This window comes from Talpa europaea, assembly GCF_964194135.1.
Source record: "Talpa europaea genome assembly, chromosome: 9".
NCBI classification, from domain to species: Eukaryota; Metazoa; Chordata; class Mammalia; order Eulipotyphla; family Talpidae; genus Talpa; species Talpa europaea.
This window is the reverse complement of record NC_140076.1, coordinates 112,659,966-112,686,806: the sequence shown is the minus strand read 5'-3', so window position 1 is coordinate 112,686,806 and position 26,841 is coordinate 112,659,966. Positions and strand designations below refer to the sequence as shown.

Here is a 26,841-nt window from a genome sequence, read left to right as displayed (position 1 = left end):
TATCTATTCAGCTGCTTTCCTGACACCTCAGGGCATCACAGCTATAACGTGGCCCCTCCACGCCAGCTTAGAGAAGAACCATTTGTTGCCCCTATTTCTCTCTCTGCAGGGGGCACCATCAGCTGCCCCGTTGCTCAAACTCAATCCAGGGCACGATACTGGTTGCTGCCTCCTCATCTCCAATCTTTCAACTCCTACTGTTTCCCGTGGCCTCCACCTCCATCCCAGGGATGACTCTTCTCACTTTCGCCTCTGGCTTCTCTGCTGTATTAGTTTTGCCAATTGCACACAGGCTCTGTCCACATAAAACCTCCCTTCATTTTCTAGAAGTTCCGTGGTCTGCTTCTGCCCCCGCCCAAGGCTGAGGCGACACCTGCAGTTTCCTGCTGCTGCGGCGGAGCAGGTGCTGGGGGCAGAGCCCCCGTCAGCGGAGGCAGAGGTGCCAGAAACACCTGGGGGGTTCAGGGGCACCTCTGACATTTCCCCTGGGTGCCATTCCCTCGGGTGCCTCAGGTGCCTCAGCACCCGGAAAGCACAAGGAGTGGAGAAGGCCTCCTCGTCCTCCTGTTAGCTGGATGCCAGAGCAACTTTTCTTCATCTCTTTGTGTTGCTGATGGCATTGGCACATTGAGTGTTCTCACTTGATTTCCAGGGAAAGAGGTCCCCGGATGGGGACCAAACGACCCACGGCTCGTTGGGTTGTTTTTGCCCCGGGTTTGGCTGAGTGTGGGAACACCAAGCAGCCCAAGTGTGTTCCAGCTCCCCCGCGTGCCCGCCTTAGGGTGCCGCGTCAGGTCCCCGTTTCAGTGACCACCTCCCACTTGTAGTCACAGAACTGAGGCAAAATGACATTATGCAAAGGGTCAGGCAGTTGTTTAAACAGAAAAAAAGAAGTGGTGGGCAGGCAGGCCCTCGCTGGACACCCGGCCGGGCTGGCGTGGACGGTGCGGAGGCGCAGCACGCGCGTTGCTGGCCCGGGTCTCGTGTTGACCCCGTCTCTGAATGTAGCGACGCCAGCCATTGACTGCATCTTCAAGGAGCATTGCAAAACGAAATGCGTTTGTTAGGGCTAGTTTCCAAAAGACTCCTCTAACCTTCAAAAAATGTTCGCTTATAAAATTATGAATCAGGGCCTCCCCGGTGGCGCAGCGGTTGAGCGCTGGGTTGCAAAGCTGCCCACAGCCTCTGCAGCACCGGTTCGATCCCCGGCTGCTCCCCGGCCACTGGATGAGGATCCCACATGGCGTGGGATCCTCTCCTGCCACCCGCTGCTCCCCTCAGCAGTGTACTTCGGTCCTTCTGCCTGCTCTGCTCCCCGCTCTGGCTCTGGTGAATTCTCTCACCCTCCCACGCTTCTGACTGTACCCAGTGCTTGTATAAATAAATAAAAATAAATCTTTAAAAAATAAATAAATAAAATTATGAATCATAATTACGAAACCTCCTAATTATGAAAATATGAATTAGGATAACTTTTAGCAAGATTTAGAGGAATCTTCTCTCTCTGCTTCCCTTTTTGTTTTTAATTGTTGGGTCTATCTGTTCTCAGTGGCCAACCCCACCTCGCTCTAAGACTCTCAGAGGCTGCCCAGGCTTCCTCAGCTCCAGGAGCCCAGGTTGCTACCCTCACATATACTGGGGGTCACCCCCTTGCTGTGCCCCAACAATTGAGACAGTTTCCTGGCCCTCACTTCACTCCCTGCTGGCATGAGTCCTCCTCCTGTAAACAGCCTCCATCCCGGCCCCTCCCCTCAGGTGGGGCCTCAGCGATGATCCTGAGCGAAGGCGAGAACACACGAGAAAGGAGGCAGCAAGCAGCAGCGGGAAACAGAGCAGCCACGCAGCTGAGAGTAAAAAAGCCCTTGCTGGCTCCCTCCATGAGTGGAGAAAAACTATTCTGTCTTTTCAGGTGATAGAAGATAGATTTAAGATAGAAAAGGACAAAGGCAAAGCAAAGTCTCCCAAGGAGAAGAAGACACCAAATGCCAAGGCTGCCAAAGGGAAGGGGAAGGACCAGCCGGAGGCCAACACCACGGTGAAAAAGACCACGCAGTTAAAGCGGCGGGGAGAGGAAGACGGTGCCAAGTATTACATCGGTCAGTGCCTGTCCCGCTCAGCTCCCCCCACCTCCTCTGCCCTGGGCAGTAGCCTGAGAAAGCAGGGCGATAACTGGGCCTCAGCTGTTCCAGGCTTTGCCCTCTTTGTAAACCCCAAATCCCATGCCCGTGACGCCCCAATAGGAAAACATTTCTATTTGCAATTTATTACTATCTAGCACATGCCTGGCAATGGCCCCGTCATGTGGTACAAATAAAGAAGGGAGTGATGAGTTGGTTGTGCCACTGAGGCGCTCGCCCTCTTGTTGGAAATCTTTAAAGCAGTCAGACATGATTGTAAGGCAGAGGGAAAAGTGCCTTTCGTCTGGAGTGAAACGCAGTGGTGATAAAGCCAGACCAGTTAATTTGTAACGCCTTGAAAGCACAGAGCTTCTTGACCAGGGTCTCGCCCACTGCCGGCCCTGGATAGAACAACTAGAATGTTCTTCCATTTTAAATTAGTTATAAGGAAATAGTTTGACATAGGCAGTGAGGAGTAATTCTTTGCCACTGTCCCTTGAGCCCATTAAAGCCCTACCTGTTGTTACCTGTATGGGGGGCAGGGCATACCTGCTCACCCTTTACCAGCTCGACACCCCAGATATCTCACCTCAAAATCCAGTAGACTAGAAGCTGTGATTAAATGGAGCAGTGGGTAATATCAGCAATGACTTGTTTAGTGACAGAAGGAAAATCGTCACTTAGGAATTAAAAGTTAGGATCTCTGTTGCACCATTTGTAAACTGATCTTAAGGTATCATGTAGAATCAATACTAAAATGGGACCATGATTCTCACTCCCCAGAATCTCACCTCCTAAGATAAACTCATGTTTAAACATTAATAAAACAATGCAACCAGGACAAAGCAGAAGAGGAAAATTTGAGGAGAGTACACAATAAATATCTTTTTCATTTCATGCAATGAATGCATAGTGGCTACTTAACCCGCACTCAGCATTCACACCTGTGGAGGTGAATACACAGACTACTCTGGTAGGGAGCATGTCCATATTCAATATTTCCCTCTCCTGTAAACACCTCTACTTATAAAATACCACAAAGCTGCAGCTACTCGTAATTCAGGAGTAAAGCCAGATGTTGCTCAAGAGATTAGAACCAAAAAAAAAAAAAATTACAGCCTAAACTTTATTTTTACAAAAACCCAAGCACACATTTTCCATGACCACAGGCCTCATGTATGTTTGTTCTCCTATTACGCCTATGTCTCATTTGCAAAAGCGATTTAATATTTTGTAAGATGGCCACAGCCTTCTTACTGGAAGGGCTCTAATGAAAACCAGTCAACACGATTGCCTTCCAGCCAACTAGACTGTTTCTGGCAAGCAGAAGGGATTATAAGCACATGCATAATGTATAGGGCCGTGGAACTGGCCGAGTGCAACCTGTCCTCCTTTAAAGTGATGCCCGCTCTTCTTTATGGTATTCTGAACAGACGATGAACCAGATGATGGTGCCCAACATTACATTATCGTCGTGGGCTTCAACAACCCTCAGCTATTAGCGATTATGACTGAGCTTGGCATCCCCATCAGCAGCGTGATTAAAATCTCTTCGGAGAACTATGAACCACTGCAGACACACCTGGCAGCGCTTAGCCAGCAGCAGGAAGTTCTTCTTCAGCCAGAAGGTACGCAGCCTGCTACATGACGTACTGGGTCCTTCGATATCACTGCCATCCTTCGAGTACAAATGCAACGAACACTCTGTCCACAACACAGCCACATAATGCAGGCTTTCTTAAAGCCTTTCAAGGCCTTGATTTGCTCTTTATGCTGTTTGCCTTGGCCAGGTGTTGTAAGTTTGGGAAATTAAAATCAGTCCCTCTGTTCCTATCCCAGTTGAGCTGCAGCAAACATAGAATGTGGGTCAGAAGGCTGGGTTTTCCAGCTACATTTCTCAGGCACATGTGGTCTATAATTTTTACCTAAAGCACAAGTTGGATGGCTCAACTATAGCAAATCCTCCTTGCAAAGCCCATAGCCACTGATTGGCCTTGGGGGGGTCATAGCCTTGAACACCCGCCCTGCTTTACTGCTGGTTCACTGTGATCAGTCAGAGTCTTAGCTCAGGAAGATGAGGGATGAAGTCCCAACCACACTGCCACACTGGGGGCTTTCATATAAGGGAGCTGGATGAGCCGACCCCTTTGGGAAGGAAACAGAAAGGCACTGCATCCCCTAGGCAGTAGAACTGGGGCTTAGTATGAGCCTGTGTGGCCTGGAAGTGCATGCTCTTCTGCCATATACTGCAGTCTTCATTGTTATTTATTGATAATATCGCCTGCACAGTGCTTTATCATTTATATAGCCACACCCCCATTTCTAAGATACCACATTTTTAAAACTTCCCAGTTAGACAATGCTACCGCTGTTCATAAAAATAACTATTATTTATTACACCCATGCCTTATACCTAGTCTGTAGGCTAAAGATTTGAAGTACATTGATTCACGTAGCTTCCACATCAACCTAGACAGGAGGCTTCATTATTTGCATTTTACGTAAAAGCACACTCAGCCTAGAGGTAGCTATTCAATAAAAGAGTTGACATTCAAATCCAGTTACTCCTGACTATCTCCAAAGAGAGTTAGAACATGTAAGTAACTTATCGAAGCCAGAGGGAAAATGCTGCATAAGCGACATATACAGCCTCTCTGTAAATAATATTTGTATATAAATATAAAACCAGAGGAAAATAGATATCACGATAAAATGAGATCTTAGTAGTGGGAACTATGTAATTGTAGACTTGAATAAACACAAATATTTGAGGTAAAGTTTCAAGTGTAACTTTTTTGGAAAACTGTCATTTTTTTTTAACAATCAGGACACAAGTGTCCAGAGTAGGCAGTCCCTTTATTTTCATGTGAGAAGGAGACGACCTGGGTCAGCTGCATGGCTGACTAGTTGTGCAGCAAACAGGTACTAGGATTGTCAAGTGATTTGGCAAAAACAAACTCCAAAACTACTCCGATAGGCATTCAGTCTCATAGTGAAAAACTGAGCATATTTGGATCCCCAAATGAGTGTCCTTACCACATTCTTTCTGGACCTCAGCAATGAAGCAAAGATACGGGATAAACTTGTATTTAATACCGATTTTACAAGTGAAATCCTCTGATTTCGTAATTGCACGGCCCAGATACAAAACCTTCTCAAAACTCTTTCTTTCTTCGCATTCTCCTGGTACCTTGCAGACGTGCTACAATGCACAGGACTCACCCCGTCACTTGCAGCAGGAAGAAAGTTATCTCTCTCTTTCCATAGTATAAACATGTTGTTATCATTAGATATAGAAGCTGAAAAATTGAAGAAGCAGAAAGCCACAAAGGAGCTTGAAGTTTTCTGGAAGTACTTGGAACCTATCCTGAATAATGAAAAACCTGAAACGAATCTCTTCAACGTGGCTCGGCTCGAGTACACAGTCAAGGCGGATGACTTTCCTTCGCACTGGTCGGACAGTGAGATGATGGTGAGTGCCCGGGCTCCAGCGAGAGGCCCTGAGCTGCTATAGCAGGTGACGCAGTGGTTCTACTCAGCTCGTTTATTCACTCACCCCATAAATGTTCCCTGGGCCGAGCTCTGTACTAGATCCTTTGTCTTCAAACAATGGTCACACAAGTGATGGCCACAACTGACTCTTTTTTCTTTTTAATTCTGGACCATTACTTTATTTATTTAGTAGAAGAACTGGGGTGTAGGCCCCAGGTTTGGGGGTGGGGAGAGGATTCACCAGAGACAGAGCAGGGAGAAGAATGGGCAGATCTACTGAAATCCACTGCTGAGGGGAGCAGCAGGGAGACAGGAGAGGTCTGCCGCGCCATGTGATTTAGTTCCCAGGCTGGGGATCGAACTCAGGCCGCAACAGTGATGGTGCTGAGACTTAACCCCTAGGCCACCAGGGAGGCCCCACAACTGATTCTTAGCTTTTGGTGTAGAAATAAATGATGAAGAATAAGATGTAGGTAAAGGTTGGTAGTTCTTTTACTTGGTGACATGTGATCTTGTTTCATGCCTAATCATGGTCTAGGTAGTTGAGTTTTAATGTATAATATATTAATTGTGGAAATAGTGAATTTGACTGTTGGATTACACTGTCTTGTATTTTTTTTAAAAAATAAAATGTTTAAGTTATAAACTTCGTTTTACTAGGTCCTCGATTTTATGGCCAAAATTATATTTTGAATATATCTGACCAACAGAGTCTGTTGCAAGAGGATGACTTGAACCCGGCCTGGCAATTAGCAGGCATTCCCCAAGAGCATTTACCTGCTAATGAGGAGCTTGCAAAGAGACAAGAACAATATCACTGAACAGGGGCGATGTTTGGGGCACCACATGCCTGGGTGCTCAGTGATGTGGGACATGCTCTAAGATCCTGATCAGTTCGGAAAGAGAAGACGTGGCTGCTTTGACTAGCATTAAGGCTGCGTGGGTGAGGGCGCTATGGACAGAGGCTGAGGGACTGCTCATCACAGGTGTTGGGGAAGAGGTTAAAATAATCTGTTCAGTCTCTTTCTGACTGACCCCACGTTCCAACAGACAGGGACCCCTGGAGGGAACTGAGCTGAAAACAGAGTCCTAGCAAGGGGCAGCATCAGGGCGTGCTCTCGAGGTTGATGGAAAAACCGGGGTGGACGAGATGGGTAGGGGTTTGGGCACAGTGACAGTCGGGGAGGAGAAAGAGAGCAGAGCCGGGGACAGCTCTTGGGCATTGAGTCTGCTGTCCGTGGCCCCGGGTTGGAGCGTGGACATTCCTCACTATGACAGTGTCTGATTCTGTCCCCCTGAGGTGGAGTAAGTGAAAACCCTGGCCAGGGATGCCCAGATTAGGGCCTCGGAGGAGGGGCAAGCTTTGGATAAATAGCCATGGATGGATCCGCTTGAGTGAGAAAGACTGACAGCCTGAGGCATTGGATGGCGCCATAGAGAAATGAGACCCTTGAGTCTGATGTCTTGCCAATGGTAAGAGTAAACGTTACTGCAAGAGTAGCAAGAGTACAAGAGCTGTGGCTGAAGGCAGAGCTTGTTCCAGGCAGAACTTGTTGCTCCAGACACCCTTTGGTTTGCTTCCTCGCCCCCTTCCTGTAGGTATTTTCAGCTTTCCTGCTTTGTCTCTTGCTCTCCTCCCTCCTAAACCTGAGCTCAGAAGAGAGCCCCTGCCATCTGCTCTTTACTGCTTCAGATTAAGTGGGATCAGTATGTTTCTCCAGAGTGGAGAGACGGGCATGCCAAGTAAAGTAGTGCTGTGAGAATCCCATCCTGCTTTATTGGAATTGGAGATTACACCCAAGCAATGGGAGATGTGTTTGGAGATGAGGCTATTTCCCAGGAATCCTGAAACCCCAGGAATCCTGAAACCAGTTTTCTACTCTTTCTCTCCAATAGCCCAGCTCTCCTCCCCCATACAAAATCTACGCCTAACAAAAACCCACACCATAAAATGACATTTGGGGAATAGCCATCCTCTCCTTTGAACCAAGTTTTGGCTGCAAACCTTGTCAAAAACACGTGTACATTTTGGGTTCAGTCGGCATAGCCGATCGCAATCATATATTAATTTCTGAGCCCTGCCTCTGAGGAGGTAACAAAGAGTCTTTGAAGGCAGCCGCACACCAAGCACCTTTTGCCCCTGCTAGAGTGAGGGCTCCCTCCTGTTTATCTTACTGACGCCCAGGCAGAGGCTGAGACCAGCTGAAAGGCGCTGGCTCAAGGCGGGGCCCAGCTGCCAGCTCCAGAGACCCAGCACCTCTCCCCGACTCCTGCTTCCCACCCCAGTGTCCACACTTCTCTGTTCACTTGCAGACTGTGATCACTTCATTTAAGAAAGTCAGTGTGGCTGGAATTCTACTTTTCAAACACTAGGGGTTGGAAGTTTTGAAATGGCAATTAAAATACAAAGGTGTATTTGATGTTGAAAAAAAAAAAAAAACACATCGATCTGCTTGAGACACTAGTGATGGGAGGACATTGCTGGATGAGATCAACATCCAATGAGACAATGAGGGTGTCTAACAGGCCATCGAGGTGACCACGGGCCAGCAGTCTGCGGCCTGGGCCTCACTGGTCACACTGATGAGCCCACAGTCAGTTTCCCAGCACCCACTGCACACCTTCCTCACATTGTCTGTTGCAGAGGCTGTTGTTCCCCAGAGCACAGAGACACACCTCTGTGAGGTCAGGGAATGGCCCAGCACCGGGGCCAGTGGCAAGAGAGAGAGACCTGGAACATGGTTCAGGGGTAGAGTTGGGCCACAGGAAACTCTTGGATTTAATACTGAACATCAAAGGACATTGTTAACTGAGGCCCGCTCCAGAGATATAAAGTGATAGATCTACAGCCAAGCCGTGTGTCACTCTCCCAGCTCTACCTGTAAGCTGACGTGGCCTTGCTGCCGCGCCTGGGGCCAGCCAAGACGTCTTCCTCTCTGGGAGAAGGCAAGCTTCAGTTAACCTCTGGCTGCAAACAAGCAGACTGTATTTCTGCTGAGCCCAGGTAACGAAAGCTTTACATCGACTAAATGCCCATCAAGAAGCGCTAACTGCTCTGGGAAGACATCTGCAACATCTCATGTGAAGACCCTGGTTGTGGAAAGAGATTTCTGGCTTTATTTAGCCTGTGCTGGCTGTTTGATTTAAACACAAATTAACTAGTTGAGCTGAGGGATCATTTGGCGGAAATTTTACTCTATTTCTTATAAATACAAACAAACATATTTCTCCCCGTGAAGCTGGGCAAGGACTATCAAATTGCAGCTTCACTGAAGCATGTGGCTCTCGGAACAGGTGTGTGAAGCTTCCTGCATGGACAGGTGCTCCGTCCAGACAGGTGCTCTGCCCAGACAGGTGCTCCGTGGATGGGCAGAGCTGGCCACTTCCCTGCCCTCCCTCCAGGCTGTGATTCGCTGGCCCCACACAAGTTCTCTCCTTCTACCTTGGCCTCTTCCTCTCAGACACTGGAGGAGTCTCTTTAACCCTTCTTTGCTTTCGAGCAGACAGACATAGTGGTCAAAATGCTTTTCTGCTTCTGGAAATGAAAGCCCAGGTAATAAGGAGGTAGCAGATCTATGACTTACCTGCTAAATCATAAACCTCACGGGCTTTAGGGCAGCAGTCAATCATCAGGATTTTTTTAGTTTTTTATTCCCCCCAAAAGGAAGCGTGGGTGAAAGGAAAAAAGAAAGTTGGGGAGGAAAGGAGAGGAAGAAATACTGTTCGTGTGTATACCACGGTGTCCTTGAATGGACAGGCCACCACGGTGCTCCGTGCACAGACAGAAGCCATCCTCCGAAGCTGGCCATGGTTGAGGATATCCATGTGACCCACTTCCCATGTTGTTCCAGGAGTTTAGCTGCCAGGATTATAGGTCACCCAGCTAAAACTAAGGAATAAGGTGGGTTGTTTTGTTTTTTTGCTTAATTGAAAAATTAACTAGGCTCTTACAATACCAGACAACCCTGACGCCCTCCCAAGGGAGCAGTCTGCTTTGTGGCGAACACAGGGCAAGAAGGGTTTCAGCAAATAAGACCCAGTCCCCATGGCTGTGGGGGTTTGGGAGAAGCACTTTACAGAGCAGCAATAGGTTTATCTGTTCAGTGTCAGGCAAACCACACATTATGGTCCCCAACCCTATGAGTCTAACCTAGTCCACCACTGCGAAATTAATAGCGAACTGTCATTCATTCTGTTGCCTGTAGCTGGAATTGGGCACCAATATTTTTGAGAACATCGCCTGTTTGATGTATGACACTCTGGACTGGAAAAGGCAGCACCAGCACTATTTGGAAAACATGCAGCTTATTAACGTCCCGCAAGTGGTCCATGAGAAACCTGTTCTAGAAGCCGTACCACCTTCGGAGGTAGGTGTGCGCCCCCGTGTCTTTGGGGAGCTAGCGATTAACGGAGCAACTCCACTTTCACTTTTTAAAACATATGAAGAAAAAAATTGCATAAATGCTTGCTGCAAGGTAATCCTTCCTGCTGGGATTTAGTAGGTGAGAGCGGAACAAGCCCCCCAGGCGCAGCATGAAAGGTGGGGACTTTGCAAAGCTCCAAACTACCTGCCACATGCAGAGGTGATGATGGAAAACACTTTTCAGCCCATGTTGCCATAAATAACATGGAGGGGGGTGTCGATAAATTAATAAAGAGGTGTATTTAGTACCTACGTGTGCTATGACAGTGGCAGGTGCAGAAGGAGCAGGAGCAAGACTCCTGTCGTCCTGCCGTCTTCCTCGCTGAGGTGGGTTTTTAAAGGGCGTTTCCCTCAGGTCGTACCTGATCTGGGGAAGAGTGTGTGGAGGGAGTGGAGCCAGGAGAAACCTCCCCAGACAGGGCGGTGAAGTGGTGAGGCTGGTTGCGAAGGAAGCCCACAGGACAAGGGCAGGAGGAGATTCTCCAGAAAGAGTAAGATGGACAATGGTGCAGAGGGCAAATGAAGGGGCCGCCTGGCAGAGCAGGACCACAGGGGAGGTCAGTGCCCCGCAGGGGCTGGGGTGCAGAGACCTGCCCTGTGTGAGCTAGAGCGGGACAGCAGTGTCCTCTGGCCAGCGAGCTGGGCTTTGCCCAGGGGCCACAGCCTGTGATGGGGGCCTTGGGGAGTCTCAGGAGACCAGGTGGTTCCCAGGAAGGAAGGAGTTTGATGCCTCGTCCCAGCCTTTCCCTGGCCAGTGCTCCGTGGGCAGGCCTTGAGAGGCGCGCAGCCCCATCTCCTCCCCTTCCTGGGGAGGAAGAACTGGTCCCCACACAGCTGGTGGTTTTGGGGGTGCACGTGAGGAGCGCACGGCGAGAACACGCTCAGGAGCCATCGGACCATCCCACGACGGCCGCTCTGGCGCACATGGCCCGCCTGTTCCCGTTCATTCTTCTTCTAGGCCCCACAGCCTGTCCCCACCACGCCTGGAAAGAAGAAACCGCCTTCCGAGGAGCCACAGGCCCCGCCAGCAGGCACGTGAGGGGCCTGTTCCCCGAGGGCTGCCCGCGCTGCGCTGGGTGGACACGGGAGGCCTCGGGGGGAGCCGGGAGCGCGGCCCCCTGATGCCCGTGTGTCCTGCAGCGGCGCTGTTGCCCGCGGTGGACATGGACATGAGGTGTTACAATGACCTGCTGAGCCTGGTCCCCGAGGAGCTGGTCTCCGTGGCGCTGATCCTGCACTGCATGGTGGAGCAGGTGGGTGAGCGCCGCGCCCCTGGGCCTCCCGGGCAGCCACTCTCCTGTCCTCTCTTGATGCTTCCATTTCTTAAACACATGCAAAAAGGCTGCTCTTGAACGCACTGATAGGGAGCATGGGCTGTGGTGAGAGCTTCGTGAGACGGGCTAGTTTTATTGTTTTAATCCCAAAGGGCAGGTCTGTCTCTGGTGAATCCTCTCACCCCCTGCACCTCTGGCCTACACCCCTGTTTTTGGATGCATAAAAAAATAAAAATAAATCTTTAAAAAAAAAAAAACAAAAAAAGATGGGATATTAGAGTTTAGCCTTTCAGAGATGGAACAGTCTGAAGTGGCCTTTTGTGCATGGAGTGGGCCCAAGGGAGCAAGAAAGTGGTCATGAGCTAAGAAAAGCAAGTGGTTGGAAGGAAATGAAGCAGACGCATGATTGGCCCTTTGTAAAGGTTGGTGCAGACAAAGGTTACCAGCCGAGGATGTGCTGTCATGGCCCATAGCCCTGGTTCTCAACAGGGGGCGAGTTTGCCTCCTGGTAGACAGGTGGAAACGTCTGGAGATATTTTCAGTCGTTACACCTAGAGAGTTGCTACTGGCATCAGATGGGAAGAGGCACAGGACAGCCCTCACAACAAATAATTGTCACGTCCCAAAAGTTACAAGTTCCAAAGTGTAGACACCCTACAGAGGGGTGTGAAATCATCGAGGGTGGTGGCAGGATTTAAGATGAAGAGCAAAACCATAAATGAGGTGCCTCTCTTGATAATATTTCAACTTCCTTTTTTTGTCACGCAAACTTGGACAAGGCTTTCGATCCTTCGAGAACTCACTTTCCCCATATGAAAGAGGCCACAACCCTTCACCGATCTCACCCTCAGTCAGTTGATGAAAGAACCAAGACCTTGACCTGAGCCCCAGTTCCTCCCACTCAGTAGACTTGGACCCGGGTCAGTCACCGAGCTTCCCGTACCCAATTTCTTCCTCTGTAAAATGGAAAATCATGTCTACTCCACAGAGTGTTTAAATGAGCTCACCTATGTGAGATGCCCCTGCAGGCCTTGTCTCGGAGTAGCCTCTGGGGAAATGTTTATGGAATCCGCGGGGGAGTGAGCACAGCTGCGCGCTTTAAGACAAAGAGCACATCATTAAGAAAAATATTCAATTATGACTCTGATTTCTACGATAGTAATTTTCTTGTTGACATGTGTCCTTTGTGTCCTCTGTTCTAATGTGCGTGTTAAAAATCCTAATGCATGGACTGTCAACATTTTTCCTGCTCGCTCGGTAGCCCCCAGGAATCACACGGCACCTCATGTAAGAATGTTCTTCCCCCAAAGAGCCGCCTTGTTCTCACAGAGAACAGTAGAGACCCTCGCGCATCAGCAAAGAACTGACCGCCACGTCCGTCAGTTCCTCCCAACTCTGTGTTTCAACAGGTGGTGGCGACGGAGGAAGATCTTGTCCCACCCATTCTAATGGACCCTCCTCCCAGAGCAGACGGGCTGGACCACAGGATTGCAGCTCACATTGTCTCCATCCTGCCCTCTCTCTGCCTCACGGAGAAGGAGAAAAAGGTCAGGTGGCATGAGATACCCCCAAAGTTGGCAGGCGTTGATGAAATAAGGACTCTTTCTTTAAATCACTATCATTTCAATTCGGATAGAGTCTGCACGAAATGTTCTCCTCTGAAGAAGAATTGGAGAGCAAAGCGGTGCCCAAGGGCCCTCTCCTGCTCAACTACCACGATGCCCGTGCCCAGAAGAAGTATGTGCTAAAGGTAATCATGCCCGCGTCAGCCTCGTAGCCAATGCGAGGAAGGGGATCTGTAATTATACCCTTGAAGAAAACATCAGTCACTTAGGATGAAAAATCATTTTTCTGTGCACTTGGAACCTTCGGCAAAGTGAGAACTAGGTTTTTTGACCTTAAGAAAATAGCTGTAGGGCCTCCCCGGTGGCGCAGCGGTTGAGCGCTGGGTTGCGAAGCTGCCCGCAGCCTCTGCAGCACGGGTTCGATCCCCGGCTGCTCCCCGGCCACCGGAGGAGGGTCCCCCATGGCGCGCAGACCTCTCCTGCCGCCCGCTGCTCCCCTCAGCAGTGTCCTTCGGTCCTTCTGCCTGCTCTGCTCCCCGCTCTGGCTCTGGTGAATTCTCTCACCCTCCCGCGCTTCTGACTATACCAGTGCTTGTATAAATAAATAAATCTAAAAAAAAAAAAAAGAAGGAAAGAAAAAGAAAATAGCTATAGTTTTTCCTCCCCAATCACCAGGGTTTCCCCTATTGGTGACTCACGAGAGAGAAGGTTATCACGTTCAGCCTCGCCGTCTGCACAAGGCCCCTGGCAGCTTATTGTCCTGTCTTCTGCTGTGTTGCTCTTTTTCATCAGGACCAGAAGAATTTCGACCCAGTGCAGATTGAGGAGGACATGCACGCCAGGTTGCCGCTGTGGAAGTTCCTGGAGTTCCCGCTGCCCCCGCCCTGGAACAGCACTAAGCGTCTGGCCATGATCCACGAGCTCATGCACTTCTGTACAAACGGTGAGTGCGGTGCTTTGCTTTAGCTTCAGAGCCCCCTTCCAGAACGTGTGCCTCCTGAGATGACTCGCCTCTTTGCAGAACGTGGTTTGATTATTGAGGGGCCTTTCAGAGGCCCAGGTGGGTGCTTTGACTGATGACAGTTTTCTCCTCCTGAGCCAGGTCACGAACAACAATAGAGATAACTATAATGCACAATAGTCTTCCATGTCACACACAGAGTTTCGTCACACTGTGTTCCCACGAGGGTCGTCCTACCCCGAACCCCACGCATTGACATCACTGGAGAGGAGGGGCCAAGCTCTGGCTGGGCTTAGGGGACCGTTTGCCAGGGGACGGCCCTCTGGTGGTGATGTGGTGCTAACAGTGTGTTTGTTGATTGAAATTAACCTCCCGCGACAGGAGGGCAGGTGTATGTTTTTTGAGGTGGGCGGAAAAGGGGCTGCTTCTCCGTGCAGCCAGAGCTCACTGGAATTTTGCAAAACAGACAACCATTTCTTTAAAAAGAAATCCTATTTCCACTGGAGGCGAAATGCCGATGCAGGCTACTTATGAGGAGGAATATGAAACCATGTCAGTATCCCTGGTGGCCAAGAAAGCGTTTGGCCTGGGAAAGAGAAAGGCACGTCGTGATTCTTCCTTCTCCTTTTAGTTCCATCCCGAAGAAAATGACAAGACGCTGTTATCTTGACTTCTTTTTTCATTTTTAAATAGAAAGAGTCGCAATCACGGGAATGCGGTTCTGGCCAGCAGGGTCCGGTCCCCTGCGGGTGTCGCCTCTGTGGTTTCACCACCATCCTCTTCCTGATAGTCCTTGGAACATCGACTTTTGGCCCCTGTCCTGTCCTGCCACCCTCACTGTCCCTCCTGCTTTCTGATAACATTTTACTCTCTCCACCTCCACTCTGCGCCCAGCGGGGTCCTGGTTTCATCCTTAACAGGTCCAGACCCAGCATCAAGTCCCCTGACATTTAGCCCTGCAACGACTTCCTTATTTCAGTCAATGGCAACTATTTTCTACCAAAATTCATCATTCCCTGATTCTGTTGGTTTTTTACCCTCATGACCCATAACTAGCCCAGGACATCCCCCAAGATCAGCCCTGCCCAGCACCACCCCCCCCCCCAGCCTCTCCCCTGACCCTGACCCTTTCACTGGCTTTCCTGTTGGCCCGGAGCCTTCCACCTTTTTCCCCTGCTCTCTCTGGACAACGGCCAGGATGGCCCCACTGAAGTCGGTCAGAGCTTCTTGCTCAAAACTCTCCAGCAGTTGCCCAGATCACTCAGAGTAAAATCTGGCTGCTACCCACTTTTCCCACTGTTTCATCCAGCTGCTCTGTTGTCTGCTTGTAAGCCCGTCACCCGGGCAGGCCCTGCCTCGGCGTCCTCACCCTGCTGTCACCCCTGTCTCTGTGCTCTTTCTCCCACAGATCTGTGAGGCCTGCTCCCCTGCTTCCTGCATGCCTTTGCTTGATTGTTCACAGGGTTTTTCTCTACTTAACACAAAGTAGGGACCCTTCCCCAAACATTATCACTTTTTACCCCTTCATCTGGCTTGGTCCTTCTTATCACCCCTGATCTACCACTCAGTCATCTGCTTACTCTCTCTTCCCGAGCACTAAACCACACACCCCATGGTCAGGAAGCTGCTGTCCTGCTTCCAGTATAGTCCTGACAGCTGCCAGGGGCTCCAATAACATCCATGAAATGCACGAGTGGGCAAACTCCCCTTCATTCTGTCACTGTTACCTGTCCCCGGTCTCTCTTCTGAATCTCCCTGTCACTTTCTAGAAGGAACCCTTGTGCCAGCCCCAACTCTGTCTTCCCTTGTTGAATTCCATGCTGACCTCCTAGCCCGCTACCTTGAGCTCCTAAAGTAAAGAGCTAAGGCTTGTCTTGAATCCCAGACACCTAGGAGAAAGCCAGTTATATCGAAAATAAAAACAAGAGGGTGAGTGGGCAGATGAACAAATGCCGTAAAAAAGAAATACACCAATGAAAGTATCCTTTCAGGGCCTCCCCGGTGGCACAGTGAGTTGAGCGCTGCTCTGTGAAGCTGTCTGCAGCCTCTGCAGTGCTGGTTCAATTCCCAGCCGGCCAGGGAGCTACCCACATGGCGCAGCAAACCTCTCCTGTCTCGCCCGCTGCTCCCCTCAGCAGTGTATTTCAGTCATCTGCCTGTTCTGGTCCCTGCTCTGTCTCTGGTGAATCCTCTCACCCCCCACACCTCTGGCCTGTACCCCAGCTCTTGTATAAATAAATCTTAAAAAAAAAAGAAAGTATCCTTTCATTTGACAGGTGTGGTAGAAAGAGGTCTTTCCTGAGCTCTGCTGAGGAGGGAAAGCTTCTGAATGTAACAGACTGTCTGTTGGACACAGTGAGTAATATCTTTTTGTTTAAATTATAACAGCAAAAAGTGCTTTTGTTGAAAAACTGTTTAAACCTATTCAGGCAATATGGTAACCCTGGAAAGTCCAAAGGGAATTAATCTGGACATTCATTATTGATGAAGTTGTGTAGTTTGGGGGTGTCATCTTGGTAAATTCTCTCTTGAGTGTGTAGCTTATTGCTACTAGGTACCTTGGATATTTGTTGCAGAATTAGGGAGCCCATGTCGGCGCTCATCCTGGGGTGACTCCATTTCATTCCAGGGGCAGACCCCAGCGGCCCCTCCACCACGTGGCAGTGAAGGCATTCCTAACAGCCCAGGGCCTGCTTTCTTACAGAAAACTTGAGCTGGAACGAAGTAGAACGAGCCTTCAAAGTGTTTACTTTTGAGAGCCTGAAACTCTCTGAGGTTGACGAAGAGGGAAAGCTAAAACCATCCAGGATGATGTACGGGACCGACGCGGACACGTTCAACATACCGTGGGACAACCCCGCCAGGTTTGCTAAGCAGATCAGGCAGAAAATTCTCATGAAAATGAATGCCCAAGAGAACAAACTGCAGAAAGGTACATGGCTCAGAGGGGCTGAGAGGTGTCCTGGCGTTGGATGATGGCCCGATTTCCTAACTATCTCACGGATCCTCTTTATTCTGACTAGATGTTAAACCCAGAGACAAGACACTATTTATGCATCCGAAATTGTTAATGACTGAACAAGAGGATGAGATTAATAAAGAAGCTCCAGGTTCTTCTAGACAGGCTGATGCTAACAATGTGAATCCTTTTTCTGACGTGAATAATAAGGAATCCTCAAACCCTCATGATGGAGAACAGTCCGATCAGAAGAGGAGCTTGGACAACCTGCTCCATCCTGAGCCTTTGGGTAAGTGAATGTGCCTGTGTGTGTGCACATGTGTGTGCACTTGTGTGCGTGTGCATAGACACAATTTTAGAATGTAAAAACCAAAAATGATTCAAGATGCTTTATTTAAATTTAAGTACCTCCATACTTCAGTTAAAAAACTATTTAATATCTAAGTTGTTTAACTGAACTTTATTACTGAGTATTGTTATTTAATAAGGTCTTGTTTTTTTTTAAGATTTATTTATTTATGCACATAAGAACTGGGGTACAAGCCAGAGGTGTGGGGGGGGGGGTGAGAGGATTCACCAGAGCAGAGTGGGGAACAGAACAGGTAGATCTAATGAAATACACTGCTGAGGGGAGCAGCGGTGAGTCAGGAGACGTCTGCTGCGCCATGTGGGTCACCTCCCTGGCCAGGGATCCAACCCATGCTGCTGCAGTGGCTGCTGATAGCTTCAGAGGGCTGAGACTTAACCCCTTGTGCCACCAGGGAGGCCCAAGTTCTTGTTATTTAAATCCTTGTTTATCAAAACGTCCTTGTGTATCTTGCTTTTAGTAAATGTAGTACAGTGAATGTAATTAAAACTTGCATCCTTAGTATTTCACGGGGTCATTGTGATTATACACAAATTAAAAAAAAAAATAGCTGCAATAACATAAGGAACTTCCCAGGACAGTGGTTGGTAGAAAATTCAGTCCTCAGTGATCTCCTTAGTTCCTGTCCTCTCCCCATTATAAACCAGGACATTATTCTCATTCTAGCTACATCCTCACGAATACCGTTCTATCAGGAGATGCAGATGCACAGAAGAATGTTAGGCTAAATTTGTTTTCATTTCCCTTGTTCACAGCTGTTAGATTTATTGCTTAAAATACAACTCCGTTATTTCCTCTTATCACCTTCAATGACTCCCTAATACTTGCAAATTGAAGTCCAACTTCCTTGCCTTTTTAATGTGCTGCTTCTAGTAGCACCAAGTTACTTTTCCAAATCCCTTTCCACTTTTTACCTTTTGTTCACTTATCCTATATTCTACCAAAAAAAAATGACTCTATCTCCTCTATGCAGCCTGCTCTTTTTTAATCTCTGTGCCATTTTCCCACACACCCTCCACCTAGAATTCTTTTTTATTATATTATGAACAGGATTTAGTGGCATCTCCATGAAGTTTTGTTAAATGTGCCAAGCACAGATGTCTCCACTAGCATTCCCATGATTATAATTAATCTACTTTTCTTTATAGCCCCACTTATAGTTTCCTACTACTCATTACAATGATTCATGTGCCCATGTTAAGGCCTCTGTAACATCACAGATTCTTAAAAGGTCCTATATATGTTTATCTTAAAATTACTAGCCATGTACGGACTACAGAGCAAGTCTCCACAAAGTTTCATAGGCTCAAACGTCACCGTGTGTCCTCATACCAGAGTGAAATTATGGTGGACATCAATCACAAGAAAGATGAGAAAAATCCCAAATTTTCAAAATCAAGAGATACACTTTTATATAACACCCGGGTCAGGGAAAAAATCTTACAGTGGAAATTAGGAAATTTCAAACTGGATGATAATGAGAATATGGAAAATTAAAACTTGTGGAATGCAGCTAAATTAAGAGATATTCCGAGAGAAGTTAACAACTTGAAATACATTTTTTAAATGCTAAAAGTTAATTAACCAACAAAATAAATCTAAGTAAAATGAAGAAAACAATTAAAATAATGGAAAATCAATGGCATAAACATACATGCGGTAAAGAAGTTAAAAAGTTTGGTGTTTTGAAAAGGCTTTAAAAATGAGAAATCTTTTATACAAAGTTAACACACAAAAAAAGAGAAGCCTCGATAATCATCATATAACTATATCAGGGATAAAAATCAGGAGTAAAGAAACAGGAATGGCAATAAATGAGGTGAGAGGGGGTAGCAGAGGGAAGGAAATGACATTTATTTAACATTGCCTGGCAACATTCCAAGCGCTATGCTATTTTGTGCATATTACTAATACTGTGTGTAACATCAAGCCCATGAAGACGATATTCTTATCCCAGTTCCAAAAATAGAAAACAAAGACATGGAGATTTGAAGCAACTTATTCAAGCACAGGTGAGTAGGAAATCAGGAATTCAGCAGCTGTCTGACTCCAGACCAGTGCCTCCCCGCAGGCCTTGCTCAGTTCCAGAATCCCCTGGTGCTGTGGCCAGTGGTTTAGCCATATCTGTACCATTTTCTTCATGCTGATACCTGTTGACCTGCTAATTGAGTTGACTTTGGATTTTCCTTACTGTGTCTCAGTAGGCTCTATTTCCTGGTTCTCTGTCCTAAATACCCTTAACCATTGGCCCAGCGCGCATGTGCACTCTCTCTCTCTCTCTCTCTCTCTCTCTCTCTCTCTCTCTAACACACACACACGCACACACACACACACACCCTAAGTTAACCTGTGATGCATCATTATCTCCTATGAGAACAAAACCACTCTGAAAGGAAGTCCCTTGGAGTCATATGGAGTCAGAGTAAGCCAGTAAAGATATGACATGATTTTTTTTTCTTTTTTGTTTTGCTGTTGATTTTGCTTTTTCATTAAAAGAGCTGGCGTGTCATTTTCTATGCAAAAGGCAACTTTTGCCACCTGGTGGCCAGACCATAGGAAATGATGTTTGGGTCTTGGTAGAAATGAGACGATCATAACAAGGCCTAAGTCGTCAGAGCTGAAAATGCTCTAATGGCCAGTGTATCCAAGAGACCAAGAGGCCAGCTCTTAAGAGCTGAACCCCGTAAGGGACGCTGCTGTGTGTTGGCCTGGATCTAGAAATCATTATATTTGAGTAGGGGAGGGGTGGGGTGTCTCAGTGCCTCCCTGTGATGGTTGTATTGAAGGGAATTTTTTGTGGTCGACCTTGCATTTCCCCCCAACTCCGAATCGCACTTCTAAAGCAGCCACTTCTCATCTCTTTAAACAAAGAAGAAATCGCTCACGTGTTTCTTGCACAACCATCTTCGTATCAGATACGTACAAAAGCCTGGTCCTGGGCATGAAGGCTGAATGTTTGTGCTTTGCTTAACCAGCCCCTGGATTTCCATCTGAGACAGTTTTTGAACTTGACAGGGCCTATTGGATATTTATGAAAAGACTGAGAGTTGATAACCGTGAGGCTATAGGTTTAGATGTGCCCTTTATGCTTGTTGGGTGTTTTTTTAATAAAGTAACTGCTTTGCAGAGGGATCTTGTTATCTCTAAAGTAAAACAGATTAGGAAGGCTGTTTTTCAAAGGGATGAGAATGCATTTATTTCCAGATGTGTCAAAAACTACTGAATCACACTGTCAAAGGATTAGGCAGTTGAAGGCAGAAATCAGAAAGAAAGAATGATTTTTACTCTACTATTAACTGAAGAGTTCATATTAGTTTTAGAATGTTCTTTCCTTTGACAAAATAACTGATGCACAGTTTTTGAAAACATGTTTTCTAAACTGGAGACTTTCTGGATCTTTGGACACAGGAGGGAATATCAAATCTCCCGGAAATCTGGCAAACCACAGAATAGAATAATTTTTATTCCACAGACTTCATATCAATTGCTTCAAGGACACATGGGACATCATGGGCTATTTAGTTATAGTTGGCCTGTGTTCTCTCTTGAGTGCATGTATTTCTATAAATACTGAATTGCATTGACTTTATAGTTTTCCTCTAAATCAATGTGGAACATTCCTGCTGTCACCTTCACCAGCCCAAGGCAAGATGGAATTAGTAGCGAAAAATGTAAGTAGCTGTGTTTCTAAAAGGAAGGAAAACATTAACCTATCCTTGGTAGACATAATTAACTATTCCCCCTAGAAGCCCAGACGTGGTTCTCTTTGCTATAGAATTAAAAGTTCTATCGAGTGCTTACCCAAAAGATGCCTACGTCGTGGGGTTTCTTCCACATTTTTGATTTCTCTCTAGCTCTGTATTCATTACCAATTTCAATTTATGTGACTTTGTACACTGATTACCTACTAACATGCTTGGTGTTCAGGGTAGAGTTAGGGAAAATAACATCAAGAACTTATCTTCAGTAATTTACTTTCAAGGTGCAGAGACGGACATAAAGAAAGAAATAGCACAGGCATCCCTTGATTGTCAGGAGTTCATGTTGCACTACTTCACTTTTACAAAGAGACTGTGTCAGTTCCTGTTTTTTGCTAAGCCAAGGGGGAGAGATCAAAGAGGGTTTTGGCCTTCACAACAAAAGGTGCAGAGTGGAAAGAGTTGGCGGCGTTGGTTTTGCCGCAGCCATTCTGCAGAGAGAGCCCAAAGGCCCTTCCCCAGCACTGCTGTGTACAGGCTTGGAGTATCCTGTCAACCCCGCTTTTGCTATCTACTGGCATTAGTTTAGGTTTTATGTATTATTTGGCGTGACTTGGTAGTTTATTTTGGCATCTGGGAATACTCAAAAATTTCCATCTAAAGGAATAGTCGTAGCTTCTTCACTTTGCACCATTTGGCTTAGGAAAGGTTCCTCTTAGTCCCCCTTTCAGATACTGGAGAAGCTTGTGTCAGGCATCGATAAGCCTTATGGTTAAAAATAAATAGGGATGAAAGGTGGCTCCTGAGGACGTGACATGTGAGCAACACACACGTAGGCAGTCTGGTGCTGGGACCCCAGCCACCCATTCGTTTACCCACTTAAGAAACTTTTGTTACACTCCACGCATACATCTGCATGTGCTTATGATAGGGTTTTAGAGTAATAAAATATTAATATAAATGGAACACAAGTTGTTCAGGGTGATGAAATAGTATCATTTTATGATAAGAAGTGGATTCATCTGGTCATGCTCCTTTCTATCCCCACACTGGTCTGTCACCCACAGAAGCTTGAAAAGAACTAGATAATCACTGGTGTGATAGAAGGAGAGTTTATTTCCAGATTGAAGTGTGCGTGCCGGCTTAAGACAAATGGACTGTCCTAAGCAGTTGACGTCGTCTAATCAGTAAATATTTGCAACGCCTCCAGGTAATGGTCCCTTGTTCAACGTGAGCAATGCCGTCTGAAGGCCGAGCATGTGATATGATTTAGGAATGTAACATGTAGGAAGCGTGGTTCTTTTCAAAGAGTTTAGTGTAACTTCTCCAGGTAGACACAGATTTAGAATTACTGCCACAAATGCCTTTTTGGAGGCATGAAACATGCCTTTCAGGAATTGCCTTTTCAGCACAGAAACATAGATCATATGGGCAACAAAAAGGCACAGCACTGACCAAGGCAAGAACAAAGTCTGAACACAACTGGATTTGGTGTCTTTGATTTACAGAGCGGACCACAAGCAGCGAGATCAAAGATGAAGCAGTCACAAAGGGCTATCCTTTTGAAAAGGTAAGGAATTATTTTCCTAAAAGTGTAGATACAAGTAAGATGATCTGAGGAAACCGTGACCCAGAATGAGAAACAGTTAAAAAAAAAAAAAAAAGAGGAGATGCTTAGCAGGAAAGTGCAGATGCCAGAGAAGAGGGATGATTCAAACATCCCTCGCTCAACTCCTACCAGAGACAAAGGAGTTAATTTCTCTAGCCAGCTTCAGCAAAACCCCCAAGCTCCAAGTTCCTCTCTAGACAGTGTGGCTTGGCAACCTCACAAACACCTGCTGGCCATACAGCCCTGTAGAGCGATGCTGTCTTGAAGTCAGTTCAGAAAACCTGTCTATAATTGCTAACAGGACTCCGAAGAGTATAACCTAACAATAAAAATATTTAGATTATGTTGCCCATTACAAAAAAAAAAAAAAGTCAAAGGCATATACTCTTTCTGGCAGCCCTTCTGCTAAAATGCGGCCATATGGGTTTATACATATGCAGATTTCCCCAATTAGACGGGGCACATGCTGGCGCAGAGACCCCAAGAGGGCTCCATTTGGACTTCAGCAAATCAAAACTGAAACTGTATTCCGATGATTTTTAGAAACCCAGGAAGATGACTGTGGAGGCAGAGTTAGAGGACATAAAGAAAACGCAGCAACGCAGCCTCACGGACTGGAGTTTTACTGAGCATTTTAAACCCAAAGTTCTGCTGCAGGTATTAATGGGCTGTGAGTCTGGGGGAGATAGTTGCGTGGTTCTGGGGGATCATGTGTGATTTAGTACAGTTCACATTGGGGTCATTCTCTCAGCTCGGATTCAGATTAATATTCCCATCGACTTCGGCTGTAACACGATCATTACCAGCTTGCACGGTGCATGCCCCCCAAGTCTCCAAAATAGTTAAACATGCACTTTTCAAAAGTACATTTTAGTAAAATCTTTTTTTTAAAATGTACGTGACTACTCTGCATGATTTCTAGGGAAAAAAAAAAAAAAGAAACTACTAGGTATTATTGGGAAGCAACTTCACTTTCTCCCATTTTGCCTGTCAGTTCTATTCAGTTTTCACTAAATGGAAAAATATTTCCTGAATCAATTAGTAGATCAGTGGAAGCTGCAATAGGTAAGACTGATTGAACACTAGGCAAGGCTTGATATGTGTCACTAGCTCCCTTAGCCCTTGAGATACTCTAGTGAAGAAGAAACTATTTAAATGGTAGGAGATGGGCGCATCTTGACTAACACTGACTTTTGTCCAAAGGCACATGACTGGTCAGTGAGAGAAGCAGTGGGAATCCAGAAAATCTGACCCCGGGACTTGTGCTCTTAGCCACCGCGCAAAATTAAAAATAGTCGATAACTAACACCTTCTGTTGCTTTTCCATTTGATGCAAAAATCTGGATTGCTTGGTTTTATCTTTTTAATTTCAGTGTTACTTTTAGCAGACTTTTACATCCAAAGTTTTGAAGCCAAAGAGTCTTATGGAAAGTGGCAGCTCCCTCCCAGGCCTGCGCCCAGCATTCCAGGGGTAGAAATCTGCAGTGCATCTACCTGTATCTTTTGTACTAAACTCCTTTATCTCTGAAGAGCAGGGATGCTTGGTTTAGTTTGAATCTTATTTTTGAGCGTCATGATCAGTTGACTCCCTGTGCCTAACACACACACACACACACAAAAAAAACAGCACACAAATATACACACACCACACAAATACGTACAACACACAAATACGTACACCACACACAAAACATACCACATAAACATACACACACCACACATAAAACACACAAAACACACATACAATGTACACATACACACAACACACAGAGCAAACACACCACATGCACACTACATAAACATAGACACACCACACATACACACACACACACACATCCCTACACTCTCACTAGCTTTCATTCTCTGAAAATATAAACTGTCTCATTTTCAGTTAAATCATTAGATAATATTTGCTTTATGTTAATTATACAAATGTCATTCATGGCAGGACTGGGTGGGATTCTGATTACATTTTCCTTTTTGGCACTTTCTTGTTTTCCCCCGAGTTCCTTTTCCCATTTTTCAAACGTATTTAGTTTACTATGCATTCATCACTGCTCATCCCCAAGCGCTCTACCAACAGTAAATCTCCTCGCAATTCACTCAGACCTAGCAGGTACTCCATCACTTTTATGGTCTAAGCAATATCTCCCCATATGCTCGGATGCCTGCCCGCCCTTTGGGGCTGCCGCACAGCTGTGGTCCTGGGGTCTCCCCTCTTCCTGACCACATCCTTTCCCTCTGCTTGGTTGGATGCTCTGTTTTCTGAATCCCATCCCTTCTTCCTGCTTGCATTTCTCTCTTTTTGTAAGGACCATCTCCCAGTAGCTTCCCGAATTAAGATATATGGCAGGTAGTTTATAGTTTCTGGTTTATAGAACCAGAGATACACTATGGGGTTGGGGGAGGGGAGGAGGGATTAGGGGGGGATTGTGTGGGGACTATAACCAAGATGAAAATGCATACATTGTGCAAAAATGAAAAAAGATGTAAAAAATATATAAAAGGAAAAAAATATATATGGCAGGTAAATATATGAGGCATTGGATGTTTGAAAACATCTTAATTCTATGCTAGCAATAAAAATTTTTTATCGAAGGAATATGGTTTATAACATTATATATGTTTCATGTGCACCGCATTGCAAATCAAAGTCGGTACCTGGTACACTTTGCTCACCACCCAAAGAGTCATTTCCGTTCTTTGCCCTACAGTCAATCCTCTTCACCCCCACTTCTTTCTCCTTTCCAGTAACCACTATTTTGTTCTTTTAGTCTAAGAGTTTCTCTTGTCCTATTTGTTCATTAATTTTATTTCTTTATCTTCCACGTAGGAGTGAAATCATGTAGTGTTTACCTTCCTCTGACTTATTTCCATAAGCACAATACTTCCTAGGTCCATACATGTTGCTGCAAATGGTGGGGGGTTTCATCTTTTTTATGGCTGACTAGTATTCCATTGTGTGTGTGTGTGTGTGTGTATTTTCTTTAGTCAATCTTCTGTTCATGGGAACTTAAGTTGTTGCCAACTCTTGGCCTTTGTGACTAATGCTGCCCTATTAATTGCATTTGACTGACAGCCGGGCTTTCTATAAATGCTGCTAAAAAACATTCGCCTTCAAAGTTTTGAAGGCATTCTTTAATAGTCTTCCAGCTTCCCGTATTGTCCTAGAGAAAATGAAATTCTGATTCTTGATATGTGGCTTGAGTCTTAAGGCCTTCTCTTGGTTCCAGGATTCTGGGTTTTCTGTGGCTGCACCTTTGGTGTGGTTCTGTTGTCAGGTGTTGTACTGCTGAGTCTAGTACAAACCAGAAACTCCTGTCTATTTATACTCTGGAAATGTTCCACAGACTTTTCCTTGGAAAATTTCTCTCCTCTATTTTCTCTATTCTCTCTTTCTGGAACTCCTATTATTCTGGAGTTGGACTTCCTAGATTGAACTTCAAATTTCCTATCTTTTTCCTCCTGGCTACCCATGCTTTTTCTTTTGGTTCTAGAAATATGACTCAACTTTCATCCAATTTTTCTATTGAGTCTTTTGTTTCTGTATCATCATTTTAATATCCTCAAGTTCTGTTTATAATTTCAAATTACATCTTATAGCCTTCTATTCACATTCCCCGATACTATTTCCTCTCATTTCTGTGAGGATATTAAAGTGCTTTGAAGTCCTATTGTCTTTTCCCTGTGTTGTGTCATTTTCCTCAAGTATTTTGCTGGACTTCATGGCTTTGTGCTTCTCAATTTTTCTTATTAGAGAGTAAGATCCAATGCTGTTGGCCTCTGTGCTCGCATTAATAATGAGACACTAAATGTGGAATAAGAAATGATGTATGAAGTCAGTGCATGGAAAGGAGTTGTCATTTTTTTCTATTTCAATTTAGACTCAATTGTTGGGTGATTTGACTGCTTGGTTCCTTGGGAGCTCCATTAGTGTTGGTACATTAGGTCTGGACTTTCGGGATATTAGGTTTGCCTATTATATTCTCGGGAGACAGGAGGGAATTTAATCTTAAAGATATAACTTGCCTGTCAGGGTGTGGAAGCTGAGTGAAGACAGGAGGGAGATCAGGCATCGTACCTGCCAGTCTCTCGATCTGCACTGTACAATGTGCTCAGATTTAGCTTCTCAGTACTTGAAATGAAGCCAGTCTGCACTGAGGGGCGGTGTATGTATGTTACACACTCTGTGTGGTATAAAGCTTTATGGATGGAAACACACATCTATACACAAATTCCAAGAGTTTAGCAAGAAGCAGGCTGATATATTTCATTAACAAATGTTGTATTGATTATATATCAAAATTACACTGAGTTAAGTAAAAGATATATTAAGATTAAACTCACAGGTTGCTTTTTACTTTCAAATACCTGAC

The 26,841-nt window shown here is 46.0% G+C and overlaps 1 protein-coding gene across 1 annotated transcript in view; it reads left to right on the top strand.

Annotated features, from left to right (window-relative positions):
• Window positions 1-26,841, top strand: part of SPAG17 (sperm associated antigen 17) — a gene marked incomplete at its 5' end in the record, with an annotated part of 142,496 nt that overhangs the window by 51,687 nt on the left and 63,968 nt on the right. Inside the window, 13 exons of the mRNA XM_084242469.1 lie at window positions 1,910-2,096; window positions 3,551-3,745; window positions 5,408-5,589; window positions 9,815-9,976; window positions 10,991-11,063; window positions 11,173-11,285; window positions 12,716-12,853; window positions 12,943-13,056; window positions 13,664-13,814; window positions 16,537-16,764; window positions 16,856-17,080; window positions 22,365-22,426; window positions 23,009-23,122. Coding sequence (XP_084098595.1) covers window positions 1,910-2,096; window positions 3,551-3,745; window positions 5,408-5,589; window positions 9,815-9,976; window positions 10,991-11,063; window positions 11,173-11,285; window positions 12,716-12,853; window positions 12,943-13,056; window positions 13,664-13,814; window positions 16,537-16,764; window positions 16,856-17,080; window positions 22,365-22,426; window positions 23,009-23,122 — 1,944 coding nt within the window. The remainder of the gene's footprint in view (window positions 1-1,909; window positions 2,097-3,550; window positions 3,746-5,407; window positions 5,590-9,814; window positions 9,977-10,990; window positions 11,064-11,172; window positions 11,286-12,715; window positions 12,854-12,942; window positions 13,057-13,663; window positions 13,815-16,536; window positions 16,765-16,855; window positions 17,081-22,364; window positions 22,427-23,008; window positions 23,123-26,841) is intronic.